At 34.6% G+C, this 22546-nt stretch overlaps 1 protein-coding gene across 3 annotated transcripts; it reads right to left on the reverse strand.

Moving 5' to 3' along the window:
* Positions 1-100: 100 nt before the first annotated feature.
* On the reverse strand, positions 101-20308 carry LOC105841961 (gamma-tubulin complex component 6). Of its 3 annotated transcripts, none has more exons than XM_062673650.1 (16): positions 19621-20308; positions 19030-19231; positions 15515-15699; positions 13842-13980; positions 12949-13095; positions 12157-12368; positions 11092-11284; positions 10766-10898; positions 10043-10265; positions 8818-9049; positions 8230-8422; positions 6751-7852; positions 5867-6674; positions 4635-4858; positions 3888-4225; positions 101-2659 (listed from the first exon to the last, which is right to left on the reverse strand). In XM_062673650.1, the coding sequence occupies exons 1-16, from the start codon at positions 20014-20016 to the stop codon at positions 2431-2433; spliced, it is 4956 nt and encodes a 1651-aa protein (XP_062529634.1). In that variant the 5' UTR covers positions 20017-20308; the 3' UTR covers positions 101-2430. The 3 variants fall into 3 exon arrangements, with proteins under 3 accessions (XP_062529634.1, XP_037873107.1, XP_062529635.1); XM_038017179.2 differs by having other exon boundaries at positions 15515-15708; positions 19621-20307; XM_062673651.1 differs by lacking the exons at positions 19030-19231; positions 19621-20308 and adding an exon at positions 16466-16575 and having other exon boundaries at positions 15515-15708.
* Positions 20309-22546: the final 2238 nt, after the last annotated feature.

Genomic DNA, 22546 nt, shown 5'->3' on the forward strand with positions numbered 1-22546 from the left:
TAAAGTTAAATTCTAATTTAAAAAAAAAACTTATTGGTTAAATGAAACATGACTTTGCAGAATAGCTGCAGAATCTAGAAATGTAAAAAGGAAAACAATCTTTTATATTTTAATACTTTATTCAAGCAGAATTAATGGCAATAATAGCTTAATTTCAATAAAAACATTTTTATAAATTAAAAACTATCACAAGATTGGTGGGAACGGATCAGATTCATTCATCGACAATTATTTTGAACTAAATAAAATTTGTACCATGTCAATTTGTAAAGTTGTATAATATTTTGTTATATTTTTATTTGTGTAAATACACATGATTTCGTAAAAAATATATATTTTATTTTAGTTTGTATAATACACCTTATTATTTTGATAAACTAAAAAATTCAATGTTTTTGCACCGTCTTTGCATTAAGCAAAGCAAAACCTAGTAATAAATAGCATTAGAACCTACAAAACTTAAATTATTTTTATTAGTGTAATATGTAATGTATATTAATTTAGTATTCGTTTGTTTCAGTAAAAGTTTGTTTTACGTTCGACTTTTTTTTTACTTAAGAAAGGCTAATAGAATTTGTATGACATATTTATGTCATTCACGCCACAAAGTAATGCGTACAATTTACTGTATTTTTGCTTTTACCGCATATCTGAAATGCCAATTATTTAACTTGACACAAAATAACAATTAGAACAACACTATTCATGATGTAAACAAGGTGTATTTAACATTCATAGTTATTAATAACATATATTTTTGTCAACTCATAAAAGCAACAGAACCATATAACAATCTAAACAATAACAACGCAAGTTTTCGAAATTTATATCTTCTATGGAATTAAGTATAATCATATTTTTAATCTTCTTGAGACGATCGTTGTTAACTAAAAAGCTCTTCACAAACAAGTAACAACTTGATTCTATATAATACATAAAAATGCAACTGTTATACTATTATCGCTACTAACTGAAGTGTTAACATTATTATAAATAATCAATATTTTAGATAAAAAAAATGCTACACGCTATAATGAAAACACGTTTTGAGTTAAAGCATGTTCTAAACTCATATATTTTTTGAAAGTTACACTTATTGTTTTGTTAAAATTGTTAGTTTTTTTCAAGTTTAGTTTTGAAAATCTTGAACCGAAACACGGCAGAGTACCTACTAACTACATGCTCTTTTTTGTTTTATCAACTAATTTAACTAATTAAAACTAACTTTATATAAGATTCATAGCAACACCAAGTTTCTTTTAACAATTAAAGCAAAACTGTAATAATCTATTTGCAACCAGAGTTTGGTTTGTTTGGTGGCAAACTTATATTAGATCTAATTTAATTACTATATAGAGAGCACGCCAGCACATTACATTACTAACTCATAAAATAATATCACCAAAAAAGTCTTAGATTTTTTACACGAGAAATTCTCTCGCGTTTTTAGGCGTCCTACCTTTATCTGCCGCGAAGAAATCATGCGTTCCAGTTCGAAATATACTGTCGCTATAGAATTGAGAATTGGACTTCATATCTCAAGGTAATTAATTAGTGGCATTTACTATATAGACGTTCTCATATCCTGTCTATGGTAACCATTTAACATTAAACATACCATAACGGGTCAAATGACCAATTTTGAACTTTTTCATTAAAAATGCACGCATCATCTGCTTTGGCACATTTCATTTCATGACTTTTTCTTTCTTAATCTACAATTATTATACAAATTTTTTTTTTGGTATTGTTTTGTTTATTTTGAGTAATATTTGTCGCATACCGCTGTCTACCTGCTATGGTAGAAATAAGTACCAGTAAGTGTTGGTATGATTAGTGTTAATATCAGGTGCATCGTGTGACTTGCCATTAATGACATGGTCGCTCACGGAAGGGTTTATCAGAAGGCATACCGTCACCTAAAGGCCAGTATAGAAGAAAGCTGGAGTTATCGTACTTACTCGTATGCACCACGGATAGGTTTGCCACGAAATGGACTGACCATTATGGTGAAGCCTGTGGGACGTCTGTATCTAGCAGCCAACATCAGCGGACTGATAATGATGATTCTGAAGAGTTGTGAACTTGTCCACCGATCCAGGACCATAAAAAAAGCTTTCAACCCAACCAGAGACTCCTCTACAAGCTATCAACGCGTTTAACAAGGACATATCAAGAGTTGTCTGTCAGTTTGGAATATTTTTCTTATGAATTAAATACAAAAACACAGTCTTTTTACGAATCAGCAGTCTTGTTGTGCTTTTGAGAAAACTCTAATCATGTGTACCTTGACCGGAACAACGAACTCTTTTTTAATGCAGGTTAATTACAACAGCATTCCGAGCGATTATGAGCCTTCACTTTTTAGTCATAGGGTGCGTTTTGCTAAATCACATTAGTGTGGGTAGATTCGTTAATAACCAAAATGCACTACGCGGACTGAACTGTCGTGTTATTGGGCTTATCAGAGTTGTAATATCCGTTCAGGTTGGTCATAATGAGTAGTTCCACGAGATGCCTTTGATACCCGCACTCCATTAACTTGGTGACCACTTTGTGAAGATATTTCGCTAGTTTCTCGAACAAATGGAACAATTCTTCGAGCTGTACAAAACTTGAGTGTGTGAAATATGCGTTCGAATTGTTCTCCTGCCATTCCCTGAAAGAAGTACGGTTCACATTGTAAGAAGTTGGATGTTAAAAGCAAATAAAATTGTTTGATAAGGCTGTTTGAAACGTATTCCTTTGCCTTAAGCTCCTTATGATCAACCATTAAGATTGTCTTTTGAAGAAGGACTTTTGGATATCGTATTTTTTTTTTTTAACTTTAATTTCGTGTTTCTTCAGATTTAAACGTGTAATCAACAGAGGATTACTAAGCGTCTAATACCCGAGAAAGCGTACAATTTCAAGATAAGAGAGTAAAACCTTCACACATGGTTGCGAAGTAAATGAACTTCTAGTTTTTTTTTTTTTTTTTTTTTTTTTTTTTTTTTTTTTTTTTTTTTTTTCCTACCTAAGCTGATAGCCCTAGCGGCTATTTCAGCGTAGCCTTAACTTTAGTAGGTGAGCTCACGGGGCTCAAACCTGACGATGTTGCTAACACGAACCCTAGCAAGAGTCGTGCTTCGCAGAATCTACCACCGGATCGGAAACGCGACCCACTGAGAAGATCCGGCGAGAAACTCAGTGGGCTTGAACTTCTAGTGAATTCTCACCAATTTAAGTAGCAGGATTATCGAAGATAATCCATCAATTGTCTACCAACCTCTCATTTAAATTAATGGGTAAACATTATTTCAAATCGACGCTAACAATCTAATACGTACAAAAATTTAATTTTGTTTTAACAAACGCTTTTATTACGTGTTAAAAGATTCCGAACCATCCTATAACGGCCGATCTATGACGATAGCCATAACAGTATGCTGAGTGCGAGTTATTTAACGTTCTCGATAGCGTAAAAGTTAGCTCATACTTGTATGGAATGGGATCGTTTGCGTACGTTTGCCGCTAGGGGCGCTGTTCCAACTGCATACAAAATTGTGTTAACTTTTACGCTATCGAGAACGTTAAGAAACTCGCACCAAGCACACAGAACACAAGATATTTTACAGAAGCCTAAATCTACAAGTATCATATCCGTTCCGAACAAGGAAGATCTGTGGAAGATCTTCCTTTCGTCATTATATGTACAGATCAAAACGTAAAATCACTACACAATTATATTAAAAAACATGTAACCATACTTGAGACTTTAGAACTTATATCTCGAAGGTAGGTGGCGCATTTACACTGTGGATGTCTATGGGCTCCAGTAACCACTTAACACCAGGTGGGCTGTCAGCTCGCCAACCCATCTAAGCAATGAAAAAAAAAAAACTCACCCCGCCTTCAATACTCTGCTAAACTTCAGGATCACCGTAAACATGTCGTTCAACAACTTCATTACGGGCGTCGACCTGTTGTTCAGCAGACATCTGAACAAAACTTTTTTTATGTAAACGACATGACATTCGTATAGGTCGTCTAGAGTTCTCGCTTTCTTCAAATCATTCTCGAATTCGGTCCACGAGGACAAGATGCACGTCGCCACGATGTAGTTGTCGAGCGCGCGGACCATGGACGCCATTATGTGCCGGTAAATTTGTATAGAGATGTAGTGAGGCGAACGCAACAGCCTCCGGGAGTGCTCCCGCGAAAGTTTCACGGCCAATTTCAGATTCTGTAACCGACAACGGGCATTGTTACACGCGCTAACAATTAATAGAAGTAGCCCAAGTTACTCCTTTGTACATCAGCTTCCGTCAAAATCAGTACAGTCGTTCCAGAGATTAGCCGGAACACACAGACAGACAAAATTTGTAAAAAAAGTTACTTTGGTATATGTACCGTATATACATTCATATGCATGTAGTAAAGAGCGGTTATTTTAATATCACAAACAGACACTTCAATTTTATTTATTTGTATAGACAATAACTTTTCTTATGTAATATGTTACAATTTACTCTCCTTTAAATAAATAAAGATATAAATAGTAACAATCTAGAAATAATGACACGATTTACTTATAAGTAAAAATAGGAGTATTTAAAAGTGATCTCTTTTAAATACACAACCATAAATGATACCTCAAAATCTTCTCCGAGCACCCAGGATATCCTCCTCATTTTGACCAGAAACTGGAATACTTTGGCGTAGCGCAGCAATGCCTCTTGGGACAGGATAATGTTCAGCGGCCACGTGACCGTATACGTCAAGGACAAGCATTGCAGTACATCGGGGGAGCTGTGTTGGAAACTTAGAGGAGATTCGGTTATTGTAAACGAAACATTCTCCGAGAATTTATGAATATCTGAAAGCAATTAAAAAAAATATATATATTACGCCGGTAAGAGTAACGCCATCTATCACCAAATTACCGAAGGTACTAGTAAAATCGAGAACTACACCGCCATCTGTTGTTAGATAGCAGAAACACACATCGAAGTTACTCGACTTACCCAGTATATACTCGATAAGTCTAGGGATGTCGTATCGACTATAATCGGTAGAATTTTTATTTATCCCATAGCCCATCACGTAACATTATAATTAAAACAACTTTTCCCTACTTCGAAAGGTACAAGGTATTCGAGTAAGCGTCAAAAATAATTTATTAGATAGAAAAAAAACCAGATTAAATCGTAACATTAGTTTTAATTATGTCTACGTGTCACGTATACCGAACAAAATATTCGAAATATTATTGTTATACTGTCGTCGTAATAACAAAATTTAAATAATTCTACGAGTATGTCCGTGCATTTGTGCAATTTGTGTAAATTGTACGTATCTTAAATAAACAGGGTATTTTTTTTTGCACTGCAATCAACCTGCATTTGACTTATATTATACACGTTGATTGTACGCAAAACTTACTCCAAGTACATTTCTTTCACTTGTCGAGCGATTTAAACAAAAACAAGCATTTTGTGTTAGCACAAGGCGAAAGCCACATTGATATATTTTTTTAGGTAGAAAGGATTACTGGTCGCCCAAAAGCCTTTCCAGTTTCATCAGGACAGATGGTCGAGCAAATGCTGCCAGAATCCGGCAAGAAACTCAGCGGGCTGATTTTTAGGTTATGTTACAAGTCGAACCTTTTGTCGAGTTCGACGAGTACGGTTACCGGGGTCCCTAAGCGTTAGAGCTGAAGGCGTCTAATGCAAGAGTTATTGGATATGATGGATCCATAAGGACATGTTTGTGGCATCGACGGTGACTCGCTCCTGCGTGGGCAAGATTCGGTGAGTAGTCAGGTCATATTGATATCATGAGATCGGTTATATGGAAGACAGAACAAACGAGCAACTCAACTTACGAGATATAGACGAACCGAGTGCCTTATCCAGGATATTGTGTAACGTGGCAAAATTCAAAAGCTCCTGGGGATTTAACGTCTTCGATAATTTACTAAACAGATTGTGACATATGCTCCGAGAAAATTCACCGTCCATCAGAAAGAAGTAATCCTTCAAACTCCTCAAATGCTCGTATATGTCCAGATTGACCAAGAAGTACGTCAAAATAGAATTATTAACGACTTCTAGCTGGTACGTTAGTGGCAACATTACGGAACGTTGCAAGCACGCTGTCAGTGTTGCAATGTTATCACATGATATGTTACTGGCGTCATTATGTTTGGCATCGGAGCGGGTCAAAAATATGTTCGAATATGGTTTCTTTTTTACTTCCTCCATTATAAGAGCAGGGTGGGTGTAGCTTGAGCTTTTCATTTCTAAATCCATTTTACTAGTGAAAGGATCTTTTGAATATTTCGTTAACTCTTTCACACCAAAAGGATCAAAATCATCGAGATCATAGGAACCATCGAGTATGTTGAAAAATGAATATTTGTTTTTGATACTTTCGACTTCGATATCCGTGCCTTTAGTCGGAGAGGTTTCCACAAATTCCTCAGTTTGTCCATCGCTAGTATTCTCCGGCCCAACAGACTCGTCATCTAGAACTGGGAAGTTAAACCCTTCTGAAGTGATAAATTCTTTATCAACTTTGCATTTTATTCCAGTAGTTTCTAGGTCTTTTCCGTCACTTCGGGGTGTGAAAACGTCGCCAGTCATAGGCCCTTCTGGCGGTATGTCCGCTGTGGTCGGTGTTTCTAAATCAAGCTGCAATATAACAATTTCATATTTGATTATTCTGTTTACAATTAAAATTCACACTAAACTACAGTGAGATACTTACACGAGGAAATAGATCTCCGGGAGTTATAGATCCTAGATTAGGTGTAGAAACGTTCTGAACTTTAACAGTTTCAATGTAAGGTTTCAAATTCAATGTGAGGCCGGATCGTTTGGTGGCTTCGCGTTTTGGACTGATCGGTTTGTTCGCTTCCTGGTCCGATGTCAGCACTTTAGTTCTGTTACGCAGGGCCTCCTCTTGAGCTACGTTTGCTGGTTCGCGTTTGTGAAATACTTCGGCCGGCAAATTATATTCAACGCCTAACACTTTCTGCTTGTTTATCAGGGCTTCCCTTTGAGCGTCCGTTCTTGGTCCTGTATTAATAACTTTCTCATCTGGCTTCATTCCGAATTCGGTTCCAAGAACTTTTAATTTATTACGTTTCGCTTCAACGAAAGCGCGCGAATCATCTTGTATATTATTTTCTTCGTCCACAGTAATGACATTGATCAGTGGCGGATCATTCAATTGATTATTCTCGTTATCCGTTTGGCCGAATTCGTGAGCCATAACTTTCTGTTTGTTCAAAAAGGCTTCCCGCCGTGACTTTATGTACTGCAAATTATTTTCGGCCAATTGATTTTCATCGTACTGATGTTTCCTTGCATTGTTTGAATTAATTTCGGAAACAACATTGCCTTGGGAATCTAACTCCTTTGTGTTATCATCATTTTTGCTATCTTCCCGTTTCGTGACACCGAAAAAGCTCTTTGCGACGTTACAAATAGCGTTGAATACATCACTAGACGTTTGAGATTTCATTTTATTCTGAGTGAATTCAGTTGGTTGAGGACTTTCATCGATTTCTAGCATAGTCACTGAATTGGTGGATATAGACATTTTATCTTCGACATTCTTATCATCAACTTTACTTTCTATCTCGTCTTCGGATTTAGGGTCGAAGCTCTGTATTGACATAGCCATGATTTCTTCGTTCTTCTGATGCTCCAACTCTAATTTTTCTCGTTTTAAATTTCTCTCTTCGGTAGAGAGCAGCTGCATTCTGCTTTGATCTAATTGCAAACGTTTGATTTTCCATTCGGTGTGCATTTTACTTTTTTCAACCTCCATATTCAATTTCGAATAATACTCCATTATTTTGTCCCTGTTAATTGTTTTTTTTTTCTTGATTAGGTACAATAAAATATTCAGCTAATCAAATCTTGGTTAACATTATAAATCATATTTAGCAATAATTCGAATTGATTTTTTTAATACATTGATATCCTCAGATATGAGATCGGAGTCTCATTTATAATGTATAACGGCTACTCCTTCGGATGAGAAATAGGCAGAATAGTGTTACTTACTCGCGTGAGGTTATAGCACGCCCGACAACTAGTTATTACACAAATTTTAAATGTTCTCACTTCTAACGGCTTTGCAGTTTTTATTTTTATTAGATGTTGTTATTCTTTCGTCGTAAGTAGAAAGCTTTTGTTAACAAATTTTAGGTACGTGCTTGGTGTAAATTAGCCTTACCTTTCATCATCTCTAAGTTTAGAATCTACCTCTTCGGCAGCTTTATCTGCTGCTACTTCTAATTCACTGAGTACTTTTTCCGGGCGTTGGGCTTTTCTTTTAGCAGCTTTCGCTTCAGCCATAGCTGCCTCGAGCACTCGGAGGGAATGCTGCTTTTCTGCTACTATCAACTGTGCTAGACGTTTTCGTTCAGCTAAAAATAATAAATCCAAGGGAGTGGTAAGAGTGTCGTTTCAAGATCCGAAATATTAAATTATCATAGGCGGTAAAATAAAAGTTCAAATAAGTTGCCATTATGGGGATTCCGCAGTGTTTTTTAATGCCTTTGTAGGCAGACGAGCACACGGCCCACCTGATGGTAAGTGGTCACCGTCGCTCATGGACGTGAGCAATGCCAGGGGCAGAGCCAAGCCGCTGCTTACCATTACCTACCATACAGTATGAAGCAAGAGTGGCTAAAGTAAATCACCTCACGGCGCACCGAGCTGGGAATAGACAGCGCCGACTATAGAAACAAATTTTATACACCCTGTAATACTACAAGCATCAAAAAAATTGACGTCGATAAAAACTGCTCAGCTGACTTACCAACGATTTTCTCCATGGTTTCGGCTTGTTTCAGAGAAGCCATCTCGGTAAACGCTTTCCTTTCAGCGTCTCTCTTTAGCATGATCTGTTCGAAGGTAACCGGGTCTCCGCATACGAACAGACACCTAGTGCGGTAAACGTCCAACATTTGCTGTTGGCGTTCTAGTTCTTCGAAGTTCGCGCAAGTTCTAACTGTGGGGTGATCTGACGATATTAACAGTATCAGTGGATCCTGAAAAACACCATACAATGATGCTTTTTTTATTTGACATTCATTTACCAAATGAAAAATTTCGATTATTTTGCTGTTACATAAATAAAGCCAAGACAAAACAGTTGACTATCATTTTCTCCACAATTTCTCAGGTAATTTTTTTTTAAATGGCACCAAAAGCAAAACAGAACATTAACACATAAAATAAATATAAATCTTGCAGTGTGAAATGATTACGGTTGATTTCGATCACTAGTCCTAATAAAAAAACTTTTCACACTATAATTATAGCAGTCACATTTATTACAGAGATACGGGTATTCACCGACGACCTCTCCGATTTGTATCTACTAGTATCAAAATTATCGGTCCGTAGTAATACTATAATTCATAAATACCTAAAAAAAACTGAGAAACGTGATTTCTGACTCTGCGACTACATTGGCAAACTATCCTACTAAGAACATTGGAGAGTTGGTAGACACTAAAAACTGTTTGTACAACCTATAAGATTGATTTAACTTCTTATTTTCTTCTATTGAGATTTTTTTATTGCTTACAGGATTAGCTCTCTGCCCACCTGGTGCTAATTAATTACCAGAGCCCATAGACAACGTAAAATACCGCCATCCATCTTGAGACATGCAATAAGCTGGTAGTACCTACCCGTACGAACTCACATTACGTTCTATCATCAGTAAGTGAAAGTGATACGACTTGTTTCTATTTTTGTGCTGGAACTTTCTATCAAGATACATGCATTGATTTTAGTATCATAAAAAAAACAAAAGAATGGATGACAGCATGCCTAAACATAATCTGTAAGTGCTATTAAGAATGACTGATAAAATTACTGTCCACCATTTACTAACCAGTATTGTCTTCGGTTTTGGCCAGACTTGGACAAAAATAAAACTAAATTTTCAGTTTAATTTCCTATTTTGTTTTTTTACAATTTTCCGTACCTTAGTTCTAATTGGTTGTAAAGTCAAAATATTCAATCGCACTTACATTAGGATTGCACAATTTCAATAGTCTCAGAGATTTTCCGCACAGCAATATAAACTTTGCCAGGGGCCTCAGGAATTCCGGCACGGCTATACTTTGCGTTATATGAAAACCTTTATCCCAATACCTCTTTGACTGACAATTGACGTACTGAGAGTCTTTTCGTATGAAGAATTCAGTATGCCTGTCGTCTAATTCGCCTTCAAATATGAATTTCTCTATGAATCTGAAAAATATGTTGATGAAATTTCATTACATGGGCAAGACTCGCTATCTTAAGACATGAGGTTTTGGGACGTTAACATCAGAAGGAAGATCTTCCACCGGCTGAAATTATTGGCAGACCGACAGTCCCAATATTCAGGACTTGTCTTATATACAAACTTATCTTGAAAATGTCGATAAAGAGATTCAGGCATATGTCAAATATCTTGTGTTCTATGATAGCTATCCACTACAAAGTAGAATTATTAATTGGTATTGGATGACGGATGTCCTCTTTTCATCTAGTAAGAAGCAGGACGATGATCCCAAATTAATAATACCAAAGCAAAAGTTGAACGAACGGCTGAACATGAAAGAATGAACATGAACGAATGACTGAAAATGAACGAATGAATGAATGAGCGTTAACGGCATTTGGTTCTTCTGTATGCACGTAAGATGGTCTAAAACTAAATTAAGGATTCGGTTTTTATTATTTTCGAAATAACTTGAGAGACATACTTGAAGTAAACTTTGCATATCGCGAACAGCGAATAAAACATTCTCGTTGCAGTTTTCTTGTGGGTCACCAGCGATATTTCGTTGAACAAATAAGACATTAGTTCTGCTCCGTGAGGTAATGTGGCCTTGGGATCTTAAAAAAAAACAAATATTATATTCAAAATTGAAATAAACGTAATCTTAAAATTAAGCCTCTTTATTATTAACAATATACCACTAAATGCTATGATGATTTTTAAAATAAACAACATAACTACTAAATGTTGTTAAATATAAATCATTGTATTTAAAGTCTTCAATTATTTTTTCTATACTATAAAACACACCTGAATCAATGAGTTTGTATATAGAAACAATGGTTTCTATTTCGTATTTCAACGGTTCAATGTGATATGAGATTTGCAGTAATGTCGGCATACAATTTATGTCTTCGGAGCCACACTTCTGACAGTCTTCGTAGATTTGCGTGGCGATCAATCTGAATTCTAATAAATATCGCCTTATGACTTCCCTGGCTGCCTGTAATATGTGAATACATTATTAAACAAAGGTCTTATCTGTATATATAAAAATGAATTGCTGTTCGTTAGTCTCGCTTAAACTCGAGAACGGCTAGATAAATATGAAAATGCTCGGAATTAAATAAAAATAACAATTTTGTTTTTTCTTAGATGTATGCCTCGTCGGACAGATTCCTTTTGTTTGTTTTAAGTTTATTTTATACAAAAGCTTAGGTCTATTCATCGATTGTGGCACTACGAAGTCTGCCGGGCCAGCTAGTAAATAAATAAATAAAAGAATCATCAACGCAGCAAGGGAATTTCCTTATCTATAGGCACCACTGAACTAAGTCTCTTTATCTAAAAAAAAAACAATTATTGAAATAACACGAAATTGTCAACTTCAATTCAATTGGACAGATTCGTGACTATAATAAAAAGATTTAAAAAATTCAACAATTATCAGTACATGCAGAGTTTTTTTAGTTTTTTTATTGCTTAGTTGGGTGTGGACGAGCACGCAGCCCACCTGGTATTAAGTGGTTACCGTAGCCCATAGACATGTACAACGTAAATGCCGCCACCCACCTTGAGATATGAGTTCTAAGATCTGTTTTTACACTACAACAGCTTCCCCACCCTTCAAGCCGAGACATATTACTGCTTCACGGCAGAAATAGGCAGGTTGGTAGTAGCTACCCGTGCGGACTCACAACACGTCCTACCACTAGTAAAGATTTTTGAGATTTTTGTCTCTATAATAAATTTTTACCCTTACACACCTTTTGATAAATATCACCCTGCATATATGAATGCAATAAAACATACCAACTTCAGTTTAAATTAAGAACTGTTTTCAAATTTATAATATTATTTGTAAACTTTCCCAACCTCGTAAACCAATCCTTTACTGTGAAAATGATCTCCAAGCGTTTGATTAAATGCGAATTTATACAACCTCCTGTAATAAGTTCCGACTAATATTAAATCTGAGACATATCTCTTGATATGTTCCTTTGATATCCCTTCTAACACAAGATTGTGCTTCATATAAAAACAATTTGACTCCTCGCTAAATGGAAAGGAAGTCGTTTCGATGCCAACTGAAACAAAAATTAAAGTGCACAGCCTTTAATTAAATTATTTTATTTATTTCATTCAATTATGGTCCTTTTATCGGATGTTTCTGTTCACAGACAAACAAACATTCAGAGCAATTGCTCGACTCTGGTCAGGCGCTAACTACAGCTCCAATGAGTTAGTCTTTTAATCTATAATTAATCTATAAATCTATCGCCGAATAGCCGAACGAATACCGAAGGTACTAGTAAAATCCAGAAGTACAACGCCATCTATTGTCAGATAGCAGAAACACACATCGAAGCTACTAGACTTGTCCAGAATGTACTCGATAAATCTAGGAATGTCGCATCGACTATAAAAGCGTTGCAGAGATGGTACGTAGTCAGTTAGTAATCGGAACTACTCGAAGCGAAACAGCGAACGGATCACCTAAAGCGAAGCTGGAGGAAGAAGTGAATTGAGAATTTTAGTGTTTGTTAAGTGTTTCAAGTGTTCTAAGTGTAAATACAGTTTTAATTTGTACTTTGGTAGAATTTTTATTTATCAACAAATTGTATCATATCCCCTTCATCCACTCATGTCTACAATTGTTAAACTTACTGATTAAATACATGATGTGTCTAATGAACTGTTTCTCTGTTATAATATCGAGATCAGACATCATTCCACAGTATGTTTGATGCCATAGTCCTATTTCTCGCTTAGAAGATGCTATTAATTGTCTCTCAGTTATAGGTGGTAATTTTGCTGAAATACATAGGTTGTAAATAATTAATTTAATTAATAATATCGATTATATTCATTAAGCATTATTTTGATTAAATTTTATAATTAAGTATTAATTTCATTATATATTCTTTTTATTAAATATTAATTTATAAATTTTAATTAATATTTACAATTAAATTTAAATTCAAAGTGTGCGAACACTTTTTAATTTTTTATGCTGAGTATGTTACTGGTGGTAGGGCCTTATCTACTGCAGCCGTGAAGCAGTAACACGTTTCGATTTGAAAGGTGAGCCAGCCATTGTACTGTAAAAACTGAGACCTTAAAACTCATATCACAAGAGGGGTAGCGGTATTTACATTGTTGATGTCTATGGGCCCGGTAGTACTTAAAATTCCCATAGATTTCTTCTCTATATTTTCTGCTCCTAAGTTCCTCTAGCTCTTAACTATCCGTCCCCCTCCATTTTAATTGAATATTTGTTAATTTGTCAATGATATTTGTTGTTTAAGGATCGCAAATAGTACCACCAATACACGGTTTGTTGTGCGAACTGATTTAAGAAATTATTATTCCGATTTAGTGATGGGCACAAGAAAGCGTGACTTGCCAGTCAATATTATTTAGTAATTTCCGAAGGTCAGAAGGTTTGTGAGTGCATTGTGCATTGAACTACACGTAGTAAGCCCTTGTTCTCAACCTGACACTTCACAGATTTTTTTCCTAATAGGTAACTACTAATAAATCTATTAAATCACACTCACATACAATATCCCAAATGGAATCAGGTATATGTTTATCAATTTGAGATGCAAGTTCCCATACATCAACAGTCTCATCGTTTACCTGAGCTCTGAACATCTCTTTGAGATCGTCTTTCGTGCTGTTACTTGCCAATGATATCTGAAATATATTTATTTTAAAGCTGTTTTCACTACTCATAATTAAAACTACTTTTACGGATTAATATCGCGTTTTTTATTGTCATTATATTTTTATTATTTCCAACGCTTCAGATACTTTAGTCTCCGTTTTCCAGGTGGTAGGACGTGTTGTAAGCCCGAACGGGTTACTACCACCATATCTGTTTTTGTCGTAAAGCAGAAATTATTTCAGATTTAAGTGGTGAGACAGCCGTTATTCAAAACAAAATTAAAACAATTGAGAATTCGACATCATATCTCAAGGTGGGCGGAGTCTTCATGCTCGTTATATTTTTTAAGCTATTGCATAGCTTTTGTCGCGGGTTTTGAGCGCGGCGACTGAATCAAGAAATTCCGTAACGAAAATAACCTGACACCCCCACTACGCCTACTATGTAGCTCGCGTTCAACACATTCACACGTTGCACTTGTAAATAAGCGCGCGGCGTGACGTCGCACTGCCGTATGCACATCATGAAAAGTCTGCCCATCTCTCCCTCGCGCGGTCTAGATTATGAGTGTGAAGGGGACAGTAAATGTTTTGCTTTTGTTAATGTTTATAAATATAGCGTGGTCTTATTTTATTGTTGTTTTAATATTAAATTATTTACCGCGGCAGTCTCCGAGTGCCACGCGTGTTTTTTTTATTGCTTAGATGGGTGGACGAACTCACAGCCCACCTCGTGTTAAATAGTTACTGGAGCCCATAGACATCTACAAGGCAAATGCGCCACCTACCTTGAGATCTAAGTTCTATGGTCTCAGTACAGTTACAACGGCTCCCCCACCCTTCAAACCGCATTACTGCTTCACGGCAGAAATAGGCAGGGTGGAGGTACCTACCCGTGCGAACTCACAAGAGGCCCTGCCACCAGTCTACGAATTTCAGTAACTACATAACACCAAGTGCGCCGTGATTTTTTTAACCAATCTTACATAATATAAAAAAAAAACGCAATCATGTTTATTTTAATGTTATGCTAGAGATTAACAACTACCCTCTGTCTTCATTTTTGGAGAACTGTTTGGGTACGTGTATGTAAGTCCTGTAGGTATATAATTTCATTTCACATAAGTTTAGTTAGTATGTTGTATATACTACAAATATATTTAAAACAATTTTAGAGAAGATTACATAAGTGAATAGGCGATAGGTTGCCTTTACCTTAGTTATGTGCTTCTACAGTTTACATTACAATCAAATTACTAAAAGAAAATAATAATATTATTTTCTTGTAATGTTGTATAAGTACATAGTTTCAGTTTCACGAACAGTACCATTACATCATTATACAATAAAACTCATTTTACAATTTCCTTCATGAGCTGTTACCTGTTATCAATAGAGGTATTCTAAATAAATTTCACTATTTCTGACTGCACTATATTAGTCACCATCACTCAGAAAATAAAGATAAATGCAGATTTTTCTTGTGTCTTTGTCAATTAATATTTAAAATATCTAATTTTTAAATGTACACCAAAATTATGAAAAAAACATTCCATATTTGTACCTTTACATCAGCATGTTCAGAAGATGGTATTGTTAAATCCCTTGGTGTCCTCAATCTTGGTAAATTAAATATGTTATTTTCAGAGTATGGGGACATATGAGTTGATGTCATAGAAGCTAAAGACATTGGACTAAGGAATGTCTTTAAGTCTGAATCTTTTCTTTTGTGAGATCGTTGTGTAGAATCTAAAAGCACTAAAAAGTATACCCATTTAAAAATAATGCAATACTTATTTATCAAACTAGTATTATTAAATACTATTTATATTCTCATAACTAACTCATTTTTATTTAGTAATGTTTCTGTAAGCGTAAATAAAATACGTTTTTAATATGATCATCCCAATGTTACTGTTTCAAAGTAATATTGAGGATTGAAAGGCTATTCGGTTTAACCAACATTTCTCTTAATATGTGACATTTCTCTTTTAAATTGAAGAATTGTTTCATTTGGTATTTAGTCCAGGAGGAATCGGCGCATGAGTACCGAAAACTATTACACCTCAATTTTTTTATGTGATCCTCTTCAAATTGCCCTACTGATAATATAAATGCATGTTGCCATGGGGCAACCCCGGGCCATATTGTTTAAACCGAAATTGTTTAAACAATTGCAAGGAATTGTTATTTTTCAACCGGACTTTTTTTTTATATTCTTTATTGAAATACAAATAAAAAAGACCCTTTGACTTTTTACGATAAAGTTAATATTTTTAAAGATATTAATTTTTAAAGGTTCGAAAAATCTCAAATTTGGGTACTTTCGACCCATGAAAAATATATTAAAAAATATATATACATATATATAATATACTTATATAAAATAATATTTTTTTCTTAATTCTTCATACAATAGTTAATAATATTGTGAACAGAGATCTTAAAAAATTTCATTGTTTATACCTGTTTTTTAATTTTTAATTTCGCGCACTCACAAGTATGCGTCGCTTACCTTTAAGTATCGCCGTCTCTCTCTGATTCATGCGCTGCATCGGCCTCTCTGTGTCTTGAATCATTACTTATCATTTATCTAAAAAACTATCAACTTTATCAAGATTGTTAAAGAGAGCAATGTTATTAATAATTAAATTTTCTACAATTTGTTTCGTATAATTTTTTTTCTGAAATCAATTTTTCAAAGTTATTAAAGCATAAATCGGAACATGTAATTGAAATTACTTTTTTATAAGTTTATGTTATTTTTTTTGTTAAAACAGAAAATAATTACATTAAATAATGGCCGATGCAGCGCATGAGTCAGAGAGAGACGGCGATACTTAAAAGTAAGCGACGCATACTTGTGAGTGCGCGGAATTAAAAATTAAAAAACAGGTATAAACAATGAATTTTTTTAAGATCTCTATTCACAATATTATTAACTATTGTATGAAGAATTAAGAAAAAAATATTATTCATAACTAGTCAGGTCATAAGTATTGTCACACAGTAAAAACTTTTCTTTTAGAATGCTGGCCACAAAAAAGTTTATTGAATTCGAATTTCGAATTGTTCATGAAAATAAATATGTATATTTTTAGAATTTTACTCATTTTTTAAATATGGAGTGGACGCTTACAGAATACCGTGTTGCAGTTATTGCGTTGCATCGTTGCGGTTACGCGCCAATTCAAATTTTTAACATACTGAAAAATTTGAATATAACCAAAAGATTCGTTTATCGTACCATCAAACGATACAATGAAGACTCTAGTGTAGATGACAGGTCAAGAAGTGGTCGCCCTCGGTCTGTTAGGACTCCAGCAGTGATAAAGCTGTGAAGGTGCGAATTCAAAGAAATCCCAAACGTAAGCAGAAACTGTTGGCTCTTCAGATGGGGTTAAGCAGAACCACGGTGAAAAGGGTGTTAAATGAAGACTTAGGGCTTCGGGCATATCGAATAAAAACAGGACATCGTTTGAATGCTCGTCTAATGGACCTGAGACTGAAGAGATGCCGCGCTTTGTTGAAGCGGTACGCGGGAAAAAAATATCGGGAAATTCTTTTTTCGGATGAAAAAATTTTTACCGTAGAAGAGAGCTACAACAAACAAAATGATAAGGTGTACGCACACAGTAGTGAAGAAGCGAGCAACTGTATTCCGCGTGTCCAACGAGGTCATTTTCCATCCTCGCTCATGGTATGGTTGGGAGTTTCTTATTGGGGCTTAACAGAGGTACATTTTTGTGAGAAAGGTGTAAAAACGAATGCAGTTGTGTATCAAAATACAGTCCTGACGAACCTTGTGGAACCTGTTTCTCATACCATGTTCAATAACAGGCACTGGGTATTCCAACAAGATTCGGCGCCAGCTCATAGAGCGAAGAGACTGACTGGCTGGCGGCGCGTGAAATCGACTTCATCCGGCACGAAGACTGGCCCTCCTCCAGTGCAGATTTGAATCCGTTAGATTACTAGATATGGCAACACTTGGAGGAAAAGGCGTGCTCAAAGCCTCATCCCAATTTGGAGTCACTCAAGACATCCTTGATTAAGGCAGCCGCCGATATTGACATGGACCTCGTTCGTGCTGCGATAGACGACTGGCCGCGCAGATTGAAGGCCTGTATTCAAAATCACGGAGGTCATTTTGAATAAACTTTAGTGTCATAAGAATCTATGTTTTGTTAAGTTCATTTTGGTATATGAATGGTTACATAATGAATAAACTTGTTTCAATTATTTTACATTAAACATGTGACAGAATTTATGACCTGACTAGGTATATTTTTTTTTAATATATTTTTCATGGGTCGAAAGTACCCAAATTTGAAATTTTCGAACTTTTAAAAATTCATATCTTTAAAAATATTAACTTTATCGTAAAAAGTCAAAGGGCCTTTTTTATTTGTATTTCAATAAAGAATATAACAAAAATTTGTCCAGTTGAAAAATAACAATTCCTTGCAATTGTTTAAACAATTTCGGTTTAAACAATATGGCCCGGGGTTGCCCCATGGCAACATGCATTTATATTATCAGTAGAACAATTTGAAGAGGATCACATAAAAAAATTGAGGTGGAATAGTTTTCGGTACTCATGCGCCGATTCCTCCTGGACTAATTAGCATCAACAATTCAATGTTTTTAATTGAAATTCATAAAAAAAAAATGTCTTTATAGGCAGATGACCATACCGCCCCTACCTGAGAGTGGTTACTGTCGCCCATGGACTTCAGCAATGTCAGGGGCAGAGCCAAGCCGCTGCCTACCTGCTTAAGTTTAGCCTATTCTAATAGCTCTAGAAGTTTTTATGTTACGATATTTCTTTGGAAATTATAAACTTTAAGTAATTTAAAGTTTATAATTTCAGCTTGTAATCTCCTGTAAAGTTCTCCGGTAATCTTGCAAAAATGTCGGTTATACCAAATAACCTGTCACCTCTCGATATACTGTATATAAGGTAACTTTTCGCTGTTCATTCCCTAGTTTTCTTTTGTGTTGTGATGCTGCTACTACTACTACTATAAGTGAGATAGTATACGATAAAAAACTACTATAAGAGTAAAATCTACATACATGATCCAGAGTCAAAACTTTCTACAGTATACTCTGTACAATTTTGTGATTTCTGACTATCCAGATTTGATCCTTGATGTTTCAAGGAGAATGGCAGCTGAAACACATGTGACGGATAGTATGCGTACGGTTGGGTTGAGCTAAATGGTTGACGACAAGGCTTTGGTAACATTTCATCTAACAATCCAAATGAAAATGGTTTCTGAAAAAAACAAATAAAAAGTCTTAGTTATAAATGTAGTCCGACTATCTTGGCTTTCAACAGATAAAAAGATACACTCTGCAGTCAAGCTTTCTTTCTAGGGTTAACAGTATTAACAGTACTGCTAATAGACATCCTGGAGAAGCTGGATGAAGGATTCCTTTCATAAAGGTCAAAAATCAGATACTGGTGTTGTTGACTAAACCAATTACTTTCTAGGTATAGTTCTCAAATTTACTTTAACATTTCAATAAGCATTGTTTCAAACATCATCCTGAACTGGCCTATCTGTTAATGTTTAATGTTATTTTATTGAATATTATTGAAACGTATTGCATGGACGAAAACATTAACAGGAAAAATTGTTAGAGTACACACATTATACTTACATGATACATTACAGTTGATTGATCCTCTTGGGTACAGTCGCTAAGCGAAATTAAAAACCTTAGCACATTATGAACATCATCTTCACAGTCACCAAAATCAGTGGACTTCAATTCTTGAATAACTTTACTAAGTTCTGCAACTCGTTTATACTCTGTGATGTTTCTAGTACTTTGCTGATAAATGAAGAGTTGAGAAAGTAAGCCAATCATTGGGTTAAGCTTTTTCGTTGGATACTCCTTGGTTGATTTTTTCAATATTATTTCATAAGCGTGAGATCTCATTTTCGTGTATAGTATTTTCTGTGAAATTCTACTGTGAGTGTAGTACTTCGAAGCGGTTCTACTGCACAAATTTGTAAGGAGACCATATACCCCATCATTATCCGAATAAGCCATGACTACGTCTTCGCTAGAAGTAATAGTGTTCTGTGGACTACGTGCTATTTTGTTTTGATTTCTTTAGTGCACAATGCATTTAGTTTAGTTAGCATACAACTAAAATATATAGGTATGTACCTATTTGTTGTAGTTGTGAATGTTTCCTAAATATACTGTAAGTTATATAAATTCTGATGTTTTTGTGGTATACAATAATTAATTCAGAGTTTATCGATAAAATAATAAATTTAAATAAATAAGACTGTGACAGTTTATAGTCTTACGTGTATAATCTATGGTAGTAGTTCTCAACATAGGTTATACACTTATATTGTAATATAATATAATTGAGAGTGGCTCAATGAATTTGGCTCCCCTTTTTTCGGTTTTCGGATTTTTTTTTATTTTTACTTATTTGTTCTTTGATGTTCGAATGTAAAAATTGTTTGTTCGTCTTTTATTTATTTATAATTAATTAAACAAATGATCACCCTTAAGTGGGCCTCCTTTACTAGATATCTTTATTTTAATCATTTAGATTAGTTAATTTGGATCAATTATCGTTTGTTCGATAACTATTGGTGATTGTTCGATCATAAAAATAATTAAATTCCCAATTATTAAATATTGCCAGCTGACTGACAAAACCGGCGCATGCGCAATGTAGGTAGGCGTAAAGTGAGGGTTTGCATTAATTGCATTACATTCGAACATTAACGAACAAACGATGAACAAATAATTAAAAATAAAAAAAGTCCGAAAATCAAAAACAAGATGGGCCAAATTCATTGTTAAGTGTATAATATATGTAATTTTATTTTCCAAACGGAAAGGCAAAGGTATCTTACCATACAGTCTAACCTTTCATATATATTTTTTATAAAATATAATATGAAATGAAATAAAGTTGATTAATATGAAACATGACATAAAATGAAATGAAATGCAGATGATTAATTTGAGACATTAATCAACTGAAATGAAATTAAATGAATGAAATGAGATGATTTAGTGTTTCTTCAAGTTTAAATGTGTAATAGCAGTGGTTTATTAACTGCTTAATATCTGTGAAAGTGCACAAATGTGGGAAAATAAAACAAAGTCGGTGGACGTAACTTCTCGGGATTCTTCAAAAAGTCCACTGAAAAAGTCTCAGTAAATGACCACCATTTTACTGAGATTATATTTCATCCCATATCATCTCATCTCATTTCATTTAACTCCATCCCAGTTGATTAATGTCTCAAATTAATCATCTTCATTTCATTTTATTTCACTCCATATTATCATTTTACATAAAAATAAGAATAAAAATTAAAATAATTTAATAATAAAATTATGTAATGTTTCATATTAATCAACTTCATTTTACTTCATAATATCATTTTTCATAAAAATATATAAAAGATTAGGCTTTATGGTATGATACTTTTGCCTTTCCAGTTGGAAAAATAAAACTACTACTACTACTGGTCACTACTGGACTTTTTGGCGGTAACGCGAGGAGTGAGGTTTTAGCAATGAAGTAGGAAACCTATGGAAATGAAACGTCAACCAAAATTTCGTGCCACTGTGACGTCATCTGGCCACAAAACATGGCGGCTTTAGTGCTGTACAAAAGATTTCAATGTTATCAGGTTTTATCGATAAACGTTCTTGGCTCATTTTATTTTAAATATTGTTGAGTATTATTTATTTGTAGAATTTATACTTTAATGGGAAGTAAGTAGGTATATTGTTATGTGCAAATATGATATGATTTAGATGGGTGAAATCTAAGACAAGTTCGTCCTTCGAATTTGCCAAGTAAACGATATGATGATTTTTAAAAGTTGCTACACTGATTTTATAAAGTTGTCGTTTGTCGCAAAACATAAAGATATGGCGTAGTTCAAAGCCATCAGCCCATTACTAGCATGCTAAATGTTATCGTATTTTGAGTACGTGTTTTTCTTAGACTATAACAATCTATTTTAATTGTTTTGCTGACTCTAAAGTCCGTAACATACTACCGCAGCGCACCCCAAGGAAGGTGCGCCGCACCATTTGAATCACTTTCGCTTGAGAGTGATTCAAATTTTGAACTTATCAAGGGACCGCGTGAAAAAAAAAACACCTACAGAACATTTATTCATTAATTACAAACGTCATTCCTTGTGACTTCTTCTCTAAAATCACTTAATTATTAAATATTTAACAAATTTACAATAGTGTTTTACTCACTGCGGAATAAAACTATTTTATTTAAATGGTTCCGAAGAGATTTTGTCGGTAGCCTTTTTCCCGAAATATCTAAACAGAATGTCTAAATATGTTTTGATGACATATTTTAAAGTGGTATTTATGATTAGTGTCATGATCAATAGATTCCGACCGAAAAATGGATTTTTCGGATGAGGGCTCCATAATGAATTTAAATACATATAGATAATAGTTTTAGGACATCGACTTTCTTGAGATCCTATAAAATACGTTTTAATTATTATTTTTGTATGTTTTAAGCATGATTAAATCGATAGCAAAGTCAATAAATAATGTACAACCCAAA

The sequence above is a fragment of the Bombyx mori genome, chromosome 18, assembly GCF_030269925.1.
Source record: "Bombyx mori chromosome 18, ASM3026992v2".
Taxonomy (NCBI): Eukaryota; Metazoa; Arthropoda; class Insecta; order Lepidoptera; family Bombycidae; genus Bombyx; species Bombyx mori.